The 13510-nt window shown below is 34.2% G+C and overlaps 3 protein-coding genes across 3 annotated transcripts in view; 2 read left to right on the forward strand and 1 right to left on the reverse strand.

Annotated features, from left to right (window-relative positions):
* The window catches only part of LOC137627087 (uncharacterized), a 92721-nt gene extending 87939 nt beyond the window's left edge, over positions 1–4782 (reverse strand). The window contains exon 1 of the mRNA XM_068358091.1: positions 4656–4782. The gene's annotated coding sequence lies outside the window, so the exon portion shown is untranslated. The remainder of the gene's footprint in view (positions 1–4655) is intronic.
* A 2962-nt stretch (positions 4783–7744) lies between these two features.
* On the forward strand, positions 7745–9400 carry LOC137626722 (probable serine/threonine-protein kinase clkA). Its single transcript, XM_068357730.1, has one exon. It carries the CDS (start codon positions 7745–7747, stop codon positions 9398–9400), a length of 1656 nt encoding a protein of 551 aa, XP_068213831.1.
* Positions 9401–9410: 10 nt separating this feature from the next.
* LOC137626573 (uncharacterized) overlaps positions 9411–13510 on the forward strand; it is a 5865-nt gene continuing 1765 nt past the window's right edge. The window contains exons 1-4 of the mRNA XM_068357606.1: positions 9411–9649; positions 10252–10357; positions 11448–11599; positions 13339–13510. The exon at positions 13339–13510 is cut by the window's right edge and continues 9 nt beyond it. Of these exons, the coding sequence (XP_068213707.1) occupies positions 9575–9649; positions 10252–10357; positions 11448–11599; positions 13339–13510 (505 nt within the window). The 5' untranslated portion in view covers positions 9411–9574. The remainder of the gene's footprint in view (positions 9650–10251; positions 10358–11447; positions 11600–13338) is intronic.

Consider the following 13510-nt stretch of genomic DNA (forward strand, 5'->3'; position numbering starts at 1 on the left):
ATAAGGCCACACAAGTGAGGGAATTAAAAGGTAAACTGGAAGAGGAATGTGTGTCAGTAAATTACTGCAAATCTTCCTTCTTAATTTCCCTCGCACATGACGATCTGCCAACAACTTTATCTAAAAGAAAATGTAAAAGATTGAGATAACCAGTTGAGGGAGCCGGAGTACATCTCTACTGTCTGGTGGTTAAAAACATAGTGGGAGCTCATAAGTTTTGACAGTCCTATTAAATTGAATGTCGAAGGTTTGTATTCCTGTGGGACCAAGGGAATTCGCTACAAGAAATGAACAAGTTCTGGCTGTTTTGGAGTGTTTCTTTGCAAGGCTAATAGGGTTTGGAGCATAATAACTTGCGTATGGATCACCTAAAACGTAAGCAATATTCCTTTGTCCAAGTACATTGTTTATTTTTGACAGACAGATAGTGAGTTACTGCTGGAATTTTTTAACCAACTACCTAAGAGTTTCCATGTATTTATGCATAAGTCTCCAGGTGTTGTGTTACAATAATGATATTTCTACCCTCCGCTTCAGTTCCAACACATCAGCCATAACAAGAAGACTTCAACCAGAGTCGCATTTAATCCATTTCAAAATTTAGCGTTATCTCATCTACTTTGGCAATTCATTATACTTCAAACACACTGGTCCCCTGGAAGTTCAAAATACCAGAGAAACAGTGGCCCAGGTGGTTGGCGCGCACCGCACATATATGTTCCTCTTGCCAAAACAAAGAAGCAAGGAGATAAAGGTTATATGCGAGTTAATTTAGCCACATTACATGCATCATATATTTTGACAAGTGGTTATCTTTGTTATTTTATTAATTTCTGATGATTATTAATGGCGCAAAGCAGTCATAATTTGTGTTTCCCCGCACAATCACCCAGATCTCCCTCCAAGATTCTCCACAATTATGTTTACTGTACATAGGGTGGTAGGAAAACTTATCAACTGGTGGTTTGTACCAATAATCACAATCAGAAATGGATAACACACAAGATAATGAGTGGGAAAAATATATAGTTTTCATAATTGGCTTGAAATTAAAATCATCGCAATTACCGAATACATGCAGGTCTGTCGTCAAAAATGTAGGTGGTGTTAGTGTTAATATTTACCATAACTTTATCGATGGTCCCTTCAGAGTTATAGAAGTACCATATGAGTGGGATCAATGTGTTCAGATCAATCTAGGCAAGTGGGGGGTGGGGGGGGAATTACAGGCAAAGAAGCTCCCTCCCATTGCTAAAAAGGGGGGACACACCGGCCTAGTCTTCTGCAGTGGGGCTGCCTTATTGAGATGTACTTTATTATTTTTCTATGTATAGCAGTCAATTAATTTTTCATATATTTTCTTAAAAATACTAAATTGTAGGTTATAAAATTCCCAATCTTTTCATTTTCAAATGATAAAAATCAGTCAATATAAAAAAAAATGTAGATGCAAATTTTTCTATGAAAATTTCACAATTTGAGAAATCGGGCTTAAAAATTTGTTTATGAAGGTTGAATGAATAGAGTTAAGTATGTATAAGTGTAGGTCTTTTTCCGCAATTTCCCTCACTTCATGAAATCAAAAAGACGCCTTTCCTTCGTATCGTAACATCATCACCATCTCCTACGCCTATTGACACACAGGGCCTCGGTTACATTTTGCCAGTTGTCTCTATCTTGAGCTTTTAATTTAATACTTTTCCATTCATCATCATCTACTTCACGCTTCACAGTCCTCAGCCATGTAGGCCTGGGTCTTCCAACTGTTCCAGTGCCTTGTGGAACCCAGCTGAACCTTTGGTGAACTAATCTCTCTTGGGAAGTGCGAAGAGCATGCCCAAACTATCTCCATCAACCCCTTAACACGATCTCATCCACATAGGGCACTCGAGTAATCTCTCCTATAGTTTCATTGCTCCCCCCAAAAATAGATATGCTGCATATACCAAATACGAAAACAGGCAAGATTGGCTAACATAATACTGTATATTCTCAACTGCATATTTTACACTTCGGCCTATTCATTTATCATCTCTGACACTTTATGTATCTTTCAGCATAATCATAACCAAAAAGTGTAAATGAGAGGAACATACATTATTTATGATAACTATACAATATATATGAAAAATAATTATAATATAATCGGAGAATCATAGGAAATGGTAGAATTACTGTAAATTGGATACTAAATTGAATAGCTTTAATAGTAAATTTTGAAGAAAAAGTAAATAAGTATACAGGTCAGTAAATTATTGCACTATCTGGACGCCCTCGCGTAAATATAAAAATATCATTTTAGCAACAACTCGTTTTCATTAAACAATCTATCTGAAACGTGAAATATACATGAATATAATAATTTTAATTTCCAAAATTTCAAGCAAAGGTCGTGACTCACGCTCTTTAAGGGAGACAACGGTTGCGCGAGGGACTGACCGCACTTGCGTTGATATATAAAAAGGCATTATAACTATAAAACAAATTCTCTTCATTAATGAAAAGGTAAATGTGTAGGAGAGCTCCGCGGAAGATCTTGAAGAATTTAAACACCTACAATTCACTATTATATCATATAGAACGCTTATATAATAGTCAATATATGAGCAGCTTCTATTTAACGAAGATATTCGTGTGTATAGTTATGTTTCACTTGGATTTTTTCTAAGTGTTTGTTTTTGTTTACTGTGTGATGTCTTGGCTAAAATGAGCTGTTTCACCGCCTTACTGCGTATGGCAGACTAGTTCTCAATGCTATTCTAACCAATAACAGGTGTTTTCTTGATGTCACACTGTTTGAAAACCAATCATGGCGGTTTTTACAAATCTAGCCAATGCTGACACTTATTACTTCACTTATCCCTGCTATTTTTCCACCAGTTACCACAGTTTACGTGAAGTTCCGCGGAGGAATATTTTTGTACGTCTCGGATCTCCCTTCAAACTGAAAAGCTCATTTTGCCGTGAAGTATGGAGCAATTAGCAGGACCTTCATCCCGTTCCGACTGTGTCACTTGTGACAATTGCTTTATTTCTTATGGGGATTTTTGTGTACATTATTCCGGGAAAGTTGATTTGCTAATTGCATTTGCTCAAAGTCATGGTTTGATTTTGGCAGAGAAAAAGTGCCCTAATTGTGAAAATGTGTGCCGTATAGATTACAACAAATTAGCATTCCGGTGTGATCGTAGTGTGGTTACTCGTGGGAAAAGGAAGAGGAGGTGCAATTTTTTCGTGTCTTGTTTCAAAGGTACATGGTTTGGAAAAAAGACTTCATCACTTCCTCCTGGCAGCAGCAGATTTGTATCCACCTACACCATAACAGTAAGGTATGTGGTAGTTTGCAGTTTACGTTAACGTTGTGTAACCTCATTAATAGTCGAAATATCGACGATCAAACTCACGCTACTCTTGTCTTCCCTGAATTTTCTAAGTCTGTTGTTATTGTTGACTGTGTCTTATTTTTGCTCAAATGAGCCCTGTAACCACTATAATCCGCAGACAAACTAGTGCACTATGAACCCCCCCCCGGTAGGCCTAGGTAGGGGTACAGGGCCCCATAGGCTAGGTTAGGTGGGTGTCTTAGGTTCGGTGGTGCCCTGAATATTACTGTGGCCTTAAGGGGGGGTCGCAGGGGGGGCAGAGCCCCCCCCCCCCCCCCCCCCCGGTAGGCCTAGGTAGGGGTACAGGGCCCCATAGGCTAGGTTAGGTGGGTGTCTTAGGTTCGGTGGTGCCCTGAAAATTACTGTGGCCTTAAGGGGGGGTCGCAGGGGGGGCGGTAGGCCTAGGTAGGGGTACATGGCCCCCAGGGTAGGGTAGGTAGTTGTATTAAGTTAGGTAGTGCCCCGAAAAATCACTTTTCTCCTCCTCCCCCCACCCAAAAACCCCGCTTCCCACTGGGGTCCCTCATAATTGTAGTAGTAGGTTTATGCTTACATTTTCTGTGTAAGAGTTAGGTGGTTGTAGGAGGATTATCTCACAGTTTCAAGGTAACTGTAGCTCTAATTTACTGTTTTCTTTCGTTTTCTACTTTTAGAAACTTTTAAATCGAGCGCGGAGCTCTCCTACACAATTACCAATGAAAATATTAGAAAACTTAAAATATAAACTTTCTCCTGCTTAAAAATGTTATAATCTGATCTAAGAAAATTCAAGATAGGTCTATCTGCCGAGTAATCAGCAGCCATTGCCTAGCCTTCCCTAGTCCTAGCTTGGGTGGAGAGGGGGCTTGGGCACTGATCGTGTGAATATATGGTAAGTCTTTAGGACATTGTCCTGCCAGGACATCACCATTATCCCTCGCTACTGCTGCCATTCGTGAGAGGCCTTTAAACCTTTAAAGTAGGCTAAAGTAATGTAATAGTAAAACAGACATACAGAAGCTTACTGACGCATATTAATAGCAAATTTAATTGAAAATTAATAAATTATGAATATATATAGTTAAAATAAGGCATAAAATAAGCCCTAAATACTTTCTAATCCATGAAACATAAAGTACATTCCCGTATAGGAATCTAACCCAAAATCGTAAAAGTTAATATACACTAAAATATCGTTACTAATCTATGCAAAAGCCATAAATTATTTATCATACATTGCAAACTATCATAATAAATCCAATTAAATTGAATAAATGACGATAATTAACTTACCTGATCAGAAAGAGGGAATTACTCTTCGCCACAAGATGAGTTGAAGGTTTTGTTTACTTTTTGATGGCTTTTCTTGTGACGTCATCAAGCAGTAGCGTTCATTTTAGAATAAAATTTTAATATTAATCAGTTGTAATTTGTTTTGTGTATAAAATTGAATTCGTATATAATAAATGATTATTTTAGTTTTAATTTAAAATCATAATTAAATAGAATTACTATTTATATTTATTTTCTTCATCGTATTTGTTTCGGAATATTTTTGCAGGATTTAAAAATTATTTTTTACTGAATTAATTTTTCATTTTGGCATTATGAATAAATTTTTAATATTAATCAATTACCAATTGTTTTTAATGTAAAAATAATTTTATACACAAAGTTATTACTTTAGTTTTAATTTATAATGCTAATTACATAGAATTATTTTTTATGATTAATTTCTTTCATCATATAATTTTGTTTCTGAATATTTTACCGCGTTTATTATAGAATAAATTTTAATATTAATCAATTATCAATTATTTTAGCATAAAAAAAAGAATTTTTATATACAAAATTATTATTTTAGCTTTAATTTAAAATCCTAATGACATAGAATTACCCTTTATCATTAATTTCCTTCATCAAATTTGTTACTGAATATATTTTGCAAGCCTTAAAAATTATTCTTTGACGAATTAATTTTTCATTTTGGCATTATGCAAAAAAAAAAGTTTCTTTAAATAATAAAAATCTGAAATTTCCAATCACCTTTAACAGAATTTAGTTTTTAATTATATTTAATTAATATTTTTGGTGAAGCTATCTAAGTTGTAAATTGCTTACGTCAAAATTGGTTTTCATTGTTACTTTTTATTATTATTTCTTTTCTTTGCATCAAATGCCCAGTTAAAGTCAGAAATTTTCTCTATAGATAAAACTCAGTAGGCCTACTGTTAGCATGTTAGGGGAGTGTAAGATAATAATTTTAGGCCTAATAGTATACACATTTTTATATATTTTACTTTTATAATTATCAATTTCCACTCATCTCTATAGATAAAACTCAGTAGGCCTACTGTTAGCATGTTAGGGGAGTGTAAGATAATAATTTTAGGCCTAATAGTATACACATTTTTATATATTTTACTTTTATAATTATCAATTTCCACTCATCTCTATAGATAAAACTCAGTAGGCCTACTGTTAGCATGTTAGGGGAGTGTAAGATAATAATTTTAGGCCTAATAGTATACACATTTTTATATATTTTACTTTTATTATTATCAATTTCCACTCATCTCTATAGATAAAACTCAGTAGGCCTACTGTTAGCATATTAGGGGAGTGTAAGATAATACTTTTAGGCCTAATAGTATACACATTTTTTTTATATATTTTACTTTTATTATTATCAATATCTACACAGAATTGTAGCCTTCAGGAATTTCAGACAATTGTATGTGCTAATTTTTTATATATACAAAGCCATGTAATCATGAGACTATGGAATATGAAAATATCTACACAAGAAGTTAATTCATTCAAGGAAATATAAGAAGAATGAAAAACTATATAGATATATATATATATATATATATATATATATATATATATATATAGGATACCGAGTAAATATTTTGATAAATTAGTTAAACTTTTTCACTTTATGTAGTCCCATTTATTAAAATTTATAGAATTTATGAAAAATATATACATTTAAAAAGAACTTTATAACATAGGAGAATTGATTATTCAAAATATGAATTCTTGCATACACTCTCTCACTCTCCCTTTCCCTCTCCCTCTCACACTCCCTCTCCCTGTCTGACAGTTAAATGGTCACAGTACAGTGACACGTATGCGTGAATAACAGGTGGACCAGAAACACGAAAGTTCCCATATATGTGACCCACATCCACTGAGCAATGTCCCAGCTAGGCCGATGTAAAAGAAGATTATTATTATATATAAAGTTTATTGCAGTATTTACAATAAAAATCTATAGTAAGAGTTTATAAATGAGAAGGTTTCATGCTTATTCGGATTATGGTATGAATTGTTTCACGTCTACAAAGACTTTCAAGTAGAAAAGTTTTTATTTTGGCGATATTTTGATTTTGGTGATCTATATCTATTACTTATTATAATCATGTGAATTTTGTATATTGTAGCATTATTTTGAGTGATATATGGAACCAGGTAAAGGAAAAAAAAATTATATGCTTCAGAAATAAAAAGAAAATAATAATAATTATGACGGAAACTCTGAACTACAATTCCTTTTACGGTATTTAAATTTTGGATGTTATACCACTGACAAACAGTAAAAATGACATTTATTTATCTTTTATTTAACTACATAATACTATTTTATGCTCTATTTAGCTAAATAAAATACATAATTATGACAAGGTTCCTGGTTTAGAACCTCGGTCTATCCCTCAGACCTCAGTCACGCAGGGTTGCCAGATATGGAAATTTATCCCTAGATTTGGAGATTTTGGGTGTCTGATGGGGATACTCTGTACAAATTTCTATGAAGAAACAAAGATGAGTAAACCTTTATATTGTTGTAATTTGTTTGCTTGCACTTATGTGATGTAAAGTGGGGAATTTCTATATTAGTAAAGCCTATGGGATCAGAAGTATATTAGTGGAATTGGGGATTTTTGAGTTGTTTTGGAGATTTTTGAGTTATTTTGGAGATTTTTACCATGAGTTTTGGGGATTTTTAGACTAACCCATCTGGCAACACTACCTCAGTGTGTCTCTGAGTACTTTCGGGTGTAGATCCAGACATTTGTGCTCTAAAGGAAAATTAAATTTATCATATATTTAAAAGTGAATTTGAACAGTTATTTTTGGATATATTCCATAATGAATCATATACAATATGAGATGAGATATATACTTAGAAGTAAAGTGATAGTTTAGGCTTAGGCCTATGTTGATTAATTTATTTAGTGATATGAGCATAAAACAGTGAATTAATTAATTATTTAAAGTGAAATAAGTGTCATTAATGGTTTCAGTGATATTATATGTACATAATTAATATAATCTATTAATGAAATTCATAAAAAAGCAGAAATAGGCCTATTAATATGCCTATCTGTCGTAAGAAAATGCACAAAGTCCTCTTTGGACCTATACTTATTATGATGGTTCTGTATATTTCTCAAAATAAGTCATTTAACAGACGAAATGCGTCATTTAACAGAGAAAATACGCCATTGAGCAGAGAAAATACGTCAATTAATAGACAAGATACATTTAACAGAGAAAATACGCCATTTAATAGAGAAAATACGTCATTGAGCAGTGAAAATACGTCATTTAATAGACAAGATACATTTAACAAACGAAATACGTCATTTAACAGAGAAAATACGTCATTTAACAGAGAAAATACGTCATTTAATAGACAAGATACATTTAACAAACGAAATACGTCATTTAACAGAGAAAAGGCGTCATTTAACAGACTAAATGCATCATTTAACAGAGAAAATACGTCATTGAGCAGTGAAAATACGTCATTTAATAGACAAGATACATTTAACAAACGAAATACGTCATTTAACAGAGAAAATACGTCATTTAACAGAGAAAATACGTCATTTAATAGACAAGATACATTTAACAAACGAAATACGTCATTTAACAGAGAAAAGGCGTCATTTAACAGACTAAATGCATCATTTAACAGAGAAAATACGTCATTGAGCAGTGAAAATACGTCATTTAATAGACAAGATACATTTAACAAACGAAATACGTCATTTAACAGAGAAAATACGTCATTTAACAGAGAAAATACGTCATTTAATAGACAAGATACATTTAACAAACGAAATACGTCATTTAACAGAGAAAAGGCGTCATTTAACAGACTAAATGCATCATTTAACAGAGAAAATACGTCATTGAGCAGTGAAAATACGTCATTTAATAGACAAGATACATTTAACAAACGAAATACGTCATTTAACAGAGAAAATACGTCATTTAACAGAGAAAATACGTCATTTAATAGACAAGATACATTTAACAAACGAAATACGTCATTTAACAGAGAAAAGGCGTCATTTAACAGACTAAATGCATCATTTAACAGAGAAAATACGTCATTGAGCAGTGAAAATACGTCATTTAATAGACAAGATACATTTAACAAACGAAATACGTCATTTAACAGAGAAAATACGTCATTTAACAGAGAAAATACGTCATTTAATAGACAAGATACATTTAACAAACGAAATACGTCATTTAACAGAGAAAAGGCGTCATTTAACAGACTAAATGCATCATTTAACAGAGAAAATACGTCATTGAGCAGTGAAAATACGTCATTTAATAGACAAGATACATTTAACAAACGAAATACGTCATTTAACAGAGAAAATACGTCATTTAACAGAGAAAATACGTCATTTAATAGACAAGATACATTTAACAAACGAAATACGTCATTTAACAGAGAAAAGGCGTCATTTAACAGACTAAATGCATCATTTAACAGAGAAAATACGTCATTGAGCAGTGAAAATACGTCATTTAATAGACAAGATACATTTAACAAACGAAATACGTCATTTAACAGAGAAAATACGTCATTTAACAGACTAAATGCATCATTTAACAGAGAAAATACGTCAGTTAACAGAGAAAATGTATCATTTAATCGACAAAATTTGCCATTTAACAGAGAAAATGCGTCATTTTACGGACAAAATGCGTCACTGAACAGGCAATAAATAAACTACAAGAAAAGTAATAGATAATTAAGATAGAATATCATAAAAACAGTAATAACATCAAAATAAATCTCTCATATATAAAACATAAAAGAAAAGTTAGTTATGTTATCATTAAACCAATTTATGTAACATCGAAATTCTTCTAAATGCAGATATTCAAGTGATCGTCATATGGCAACGCGGAGGAGAGTGAAGAAAATCAGTTCTTGCAGTGAAGAGGCTTCGGCTAGAGGTCCCAACCAGAGAGTATGTTATTGTGAATATATTGTGTGTGTGTGTGTGTGTGTGTGTGTGTGTGTGTGTGTGTGTGTGTGTGTAAATAAGCAGGATATTTACCTCTCTGCTTATTTTCTTTTTATTTATAACCCCCTTTTGTCTGATTGGCCTATGGCTTGCTCTGAAATAAAACCCGGTTTAAACTAGGCATGTATTCATTTGAAAACTACATAGGCCTAGTCTAGATAAAAATTAAAATCAAAATGCATAAACAATTCCTTAAAAAAGTATGTCTTTATTACAGTATATTGATATTAATTTCAATTCATTGCAAGTCATATCCCATCTAAATTAGACCTAGGCCTATATTTATTTTGTTTTATAGGCCTAATCTGAATAAGATTTTATTTTACAAAGCATAAACAGCTGCTTTAAAAAAAAAGAGAGATTATTGTAGTATATTGATATTAACTTTAGTTAATTGCAGGTTGCGTCCAATCTAAATTAGACCCAGGCCTACATTTATTTTGCCTTATAGGTCTAATCATAAATTTATTTTACAAATATAAACAGCTACATAAATAAAAGAAACATTATTTTAGTATACAGATATTATTTTCAATTCATTGCAGGTCGTGTCATACAGTTACTTCGGCAATACAAGTGACCCCGGTCTATACAACCGTTATTTTTCTGAGATAAGAGCCCGTGCCATAGAAATACAGCAGCATTACCCAGGTATTTCCCGAAACGTTTTTCTAAACGAAAGAGTCGATGATGTTAAGGATTTACATAGTAAAAGAAATGCCTTATCTCAACTGTTTTAATAACTTTAGTTGCCGCAAAGATTCTGGGCAAAATAAGCCACACCCCCTGATGACGTCATAGCCAATCACACTGTCTCCCACGTTAGCCCCACCCCCGGATGACGTCATAGCCAATCACTTTGTCTACCACGTTATCCCCACCCCCTGATAACGTCATAGCCAATCACTTTGTCTACCACGTTAGCCCCACCCCCTGATGACGTCATAGCCAATCACTTTGTCTACCACGTTAGCCCCACCCCCTGATGACGTCATAGCCAATCACGCTGTCTCCCACATTAGCTCCCGGCCACATGATGACGCCAATTACAGTACATTGTCTCTCACATTATCAGTGGTTACAATATATCCCCTTACGAATTTCAAACTATACTAACTCATAATCCCTTTAAGGCTTTAAATTCTATATATTGACTATTTTGAGGGGAAAGGATGGCCATTGCTTCTTGAATGTCTCTACTTCGTTCTATTTACACCGAGCTTTGCAAATTTGTATTTTAGTAGAATAACCATTACTCGATTAACCCATGACAGTACCCCAAGGCTTCGGGCTTCTTTGGACCCCTCGACATTTTCCAGCGGGCCCACATTCTCTTTTCGTACAATTTATAACAATGATATTACAACTGAAGTAAATAATCCATAGTTTCCACATTTGACGCTTGAAAAAAATTGCTTAGGCCCATACTCGTGCTGGGACCCTAGCCTTCAGCGTAGACGGCCTTATGGATAATGTGGCCCTGAGAATAATCGCCACTAACTACTGTACTACAAGCTAACATATTGTATACATAGATAAGCCCAGCATAGACTATTGACATCATTCAATTTTAATTGAAGGAGATATATACCAGAACTGGTTATATTTGCATTAAAATTATCTTTAAAACTGGTCCCATGATTTTATATAGCTGATTAAGCTAGAAGTTCACTAGAATACATCGACACACTATCTATGCAATGAAAATTTCTGAAAGCTTTTTCCACCTTTCCAACGACAGATTTCGTGATGCGGGTCTATCACAACGTTGGACCCGAAGACGAAAAAGGACGGAGGGAGATGTGTCGAGCATACTGCGATTTCCCACACTTGGACTTCTGCAACGTTCGAGAACTGCCCGAACCTTGGTTCGATTTTAGTGCCAAGCAAAAAGTTAGTTTTTTTTTTTTTATTAGTATTGTTAAGCTGGAATCACACTAGGCTTTTCTTTACCAGCAGCGAGTCATTGCTGCCCAAAATAGAAAGCTCGAGATGTTGTTGCTCGAGGTATCGGCTTCCCAACTGGACGGGAAGCTGCTCCCATAAACCGCGAGCATGGCGTCAGAGATGTAAACACACAAGATGGCAGCTGCAAATAGGATGTGCTCTTTCTTGGCAATCTTGGGTCTAACCAGTCTTAAGAAATAATAAAAATCTGCTTTGTTTATCCTTTGGTAATTGTAGAATTCTTCAATTTACGTAATATACTGATAATATTACTGCAACAGTTAGAAAATTTCGTTTTGCCATGATGATATCTGCTGATTTGCCCCTCGAACTGTGAGATCGCAGTGTGACGCTAAAACACTTTCGCTCGTTATTATCGGCTGGAGGTTGACGAAAACCTCAAGCAAGAGATGACTTGTGCGATTCCACCATTATTCCTTCTGACTAATGCATCTGTTTGTTTGCTATGCAACTGATATTCTCTTGGTACATTGGCTACACCATATTGACCAATTCTATGCGATATTTTGTTGTTAAGTCTATAAAGAGACTCTTCTGCTATGGTAAGCAGCTCTTCTAGGAGAAGGACACTCCAAAACCAAACCATTGTTCTTTAGTCTTGGGTAGTGCCAAAACCTATGTACAATAGTCTTCCACTGTCTTGGGTTAGAGTTCTCTTACTTGAGGTTACACTAGGGCACACAATTCTATCTGTATTTCCTTTCCTCACTTGGCTATTTTCCCTGTTGTATCCCTTGGAAATATAGCATCCTGCTTTTCCAACTATGGTTGTAGCTTAGCCAATAATAATGATAATACTATGAATTACTTTTATATTTCTTCTATATATAATCATTCACATCTTGTTATTATTATGTTTTTTTCTTAATATGAAGAAAGCTTCTTAATATTTGTGATACTTATTCAGTCTGAACATATTGGGCAAAATCCATGACCAGTGTGTTCTAGATTTCGCCAGTGTTGTCTAGTGTATTACTATATTTGTGGACTACTGTGCATGGCAATATTAGATATCTAACCATTGCATCCTTCAGACACTATGATAATCAACTTTTCCTAATTTCAGATATAAGATACCAATATTATTGAAACAGGATGCTTTTCCTATGTACAGGGAAATAGTGGTGAATTCTGACCATCCTTTGCATTCAGATCTCCCCCAGACTGTACCATCCTGTATATACAGTAGTAGTATGTATGCAGTTAATTCTAATAGCCTTGCCCTTTCCATCATTAGACTGAATACTACACAGTATTCTAGATGTTTTATTCCAGCTGTGGCAAGATTATGGAATGATCTTCCTAATCAGGTAGTTAAATCAGTGGAACTTCAAATGCTCAAACTTGTTGCAAATGCGTTCTTGTTGAACAGGTTGATGTAAGTCTTGTCCAATAGTTTATATATATACATATATATATATATATATATATATATATATATATATATATATATATATATATATATATATCTTATCTATTTAACTTTGTTACTAATATTTATATACATTTATGATTTTTCATCACTTGTCATTTGTAGTTTATTCATTACATCTCTATTTCCTTTCCTCACTGGGCTGCTTTCTGTGTTGGAGCCTTTGGGGTATAGCATCCTCTTTTTCCAATTAGGGTTGTAGCTTGGCTAGTGATGATTCCCTTTTTTCCAGGTCGGCACAATGTGGAGATTTCTTACTCTGATGGATCCTCTCGTCGACACGACGATGTTCCGGGACCTCGACTCCTACGTACTGCCGCGAGAAGTGGCGGCTGTGGATGAGTGGCTTTGGAGCGACTCCCCTTATCACGTCATGAGGGATCATCCCCTTCACAACGCCCAAA

Source organism: Palaemon carinicauda, chromosome 34, assembly GCF_036898095.1.
Source record: "Palaemon carinicauda isolate YSFRI2023 chromosome 34, ASM3689809v2, whole genome shotgun sequence".
Classification (NCBI taxonomy): domain Eukaryota; kingdom Metazoa; phylum Arthropoda; class Malacostraca; order Decapoda; family Palaemonidae; genus Palaemon; species Palaemon carinicauda.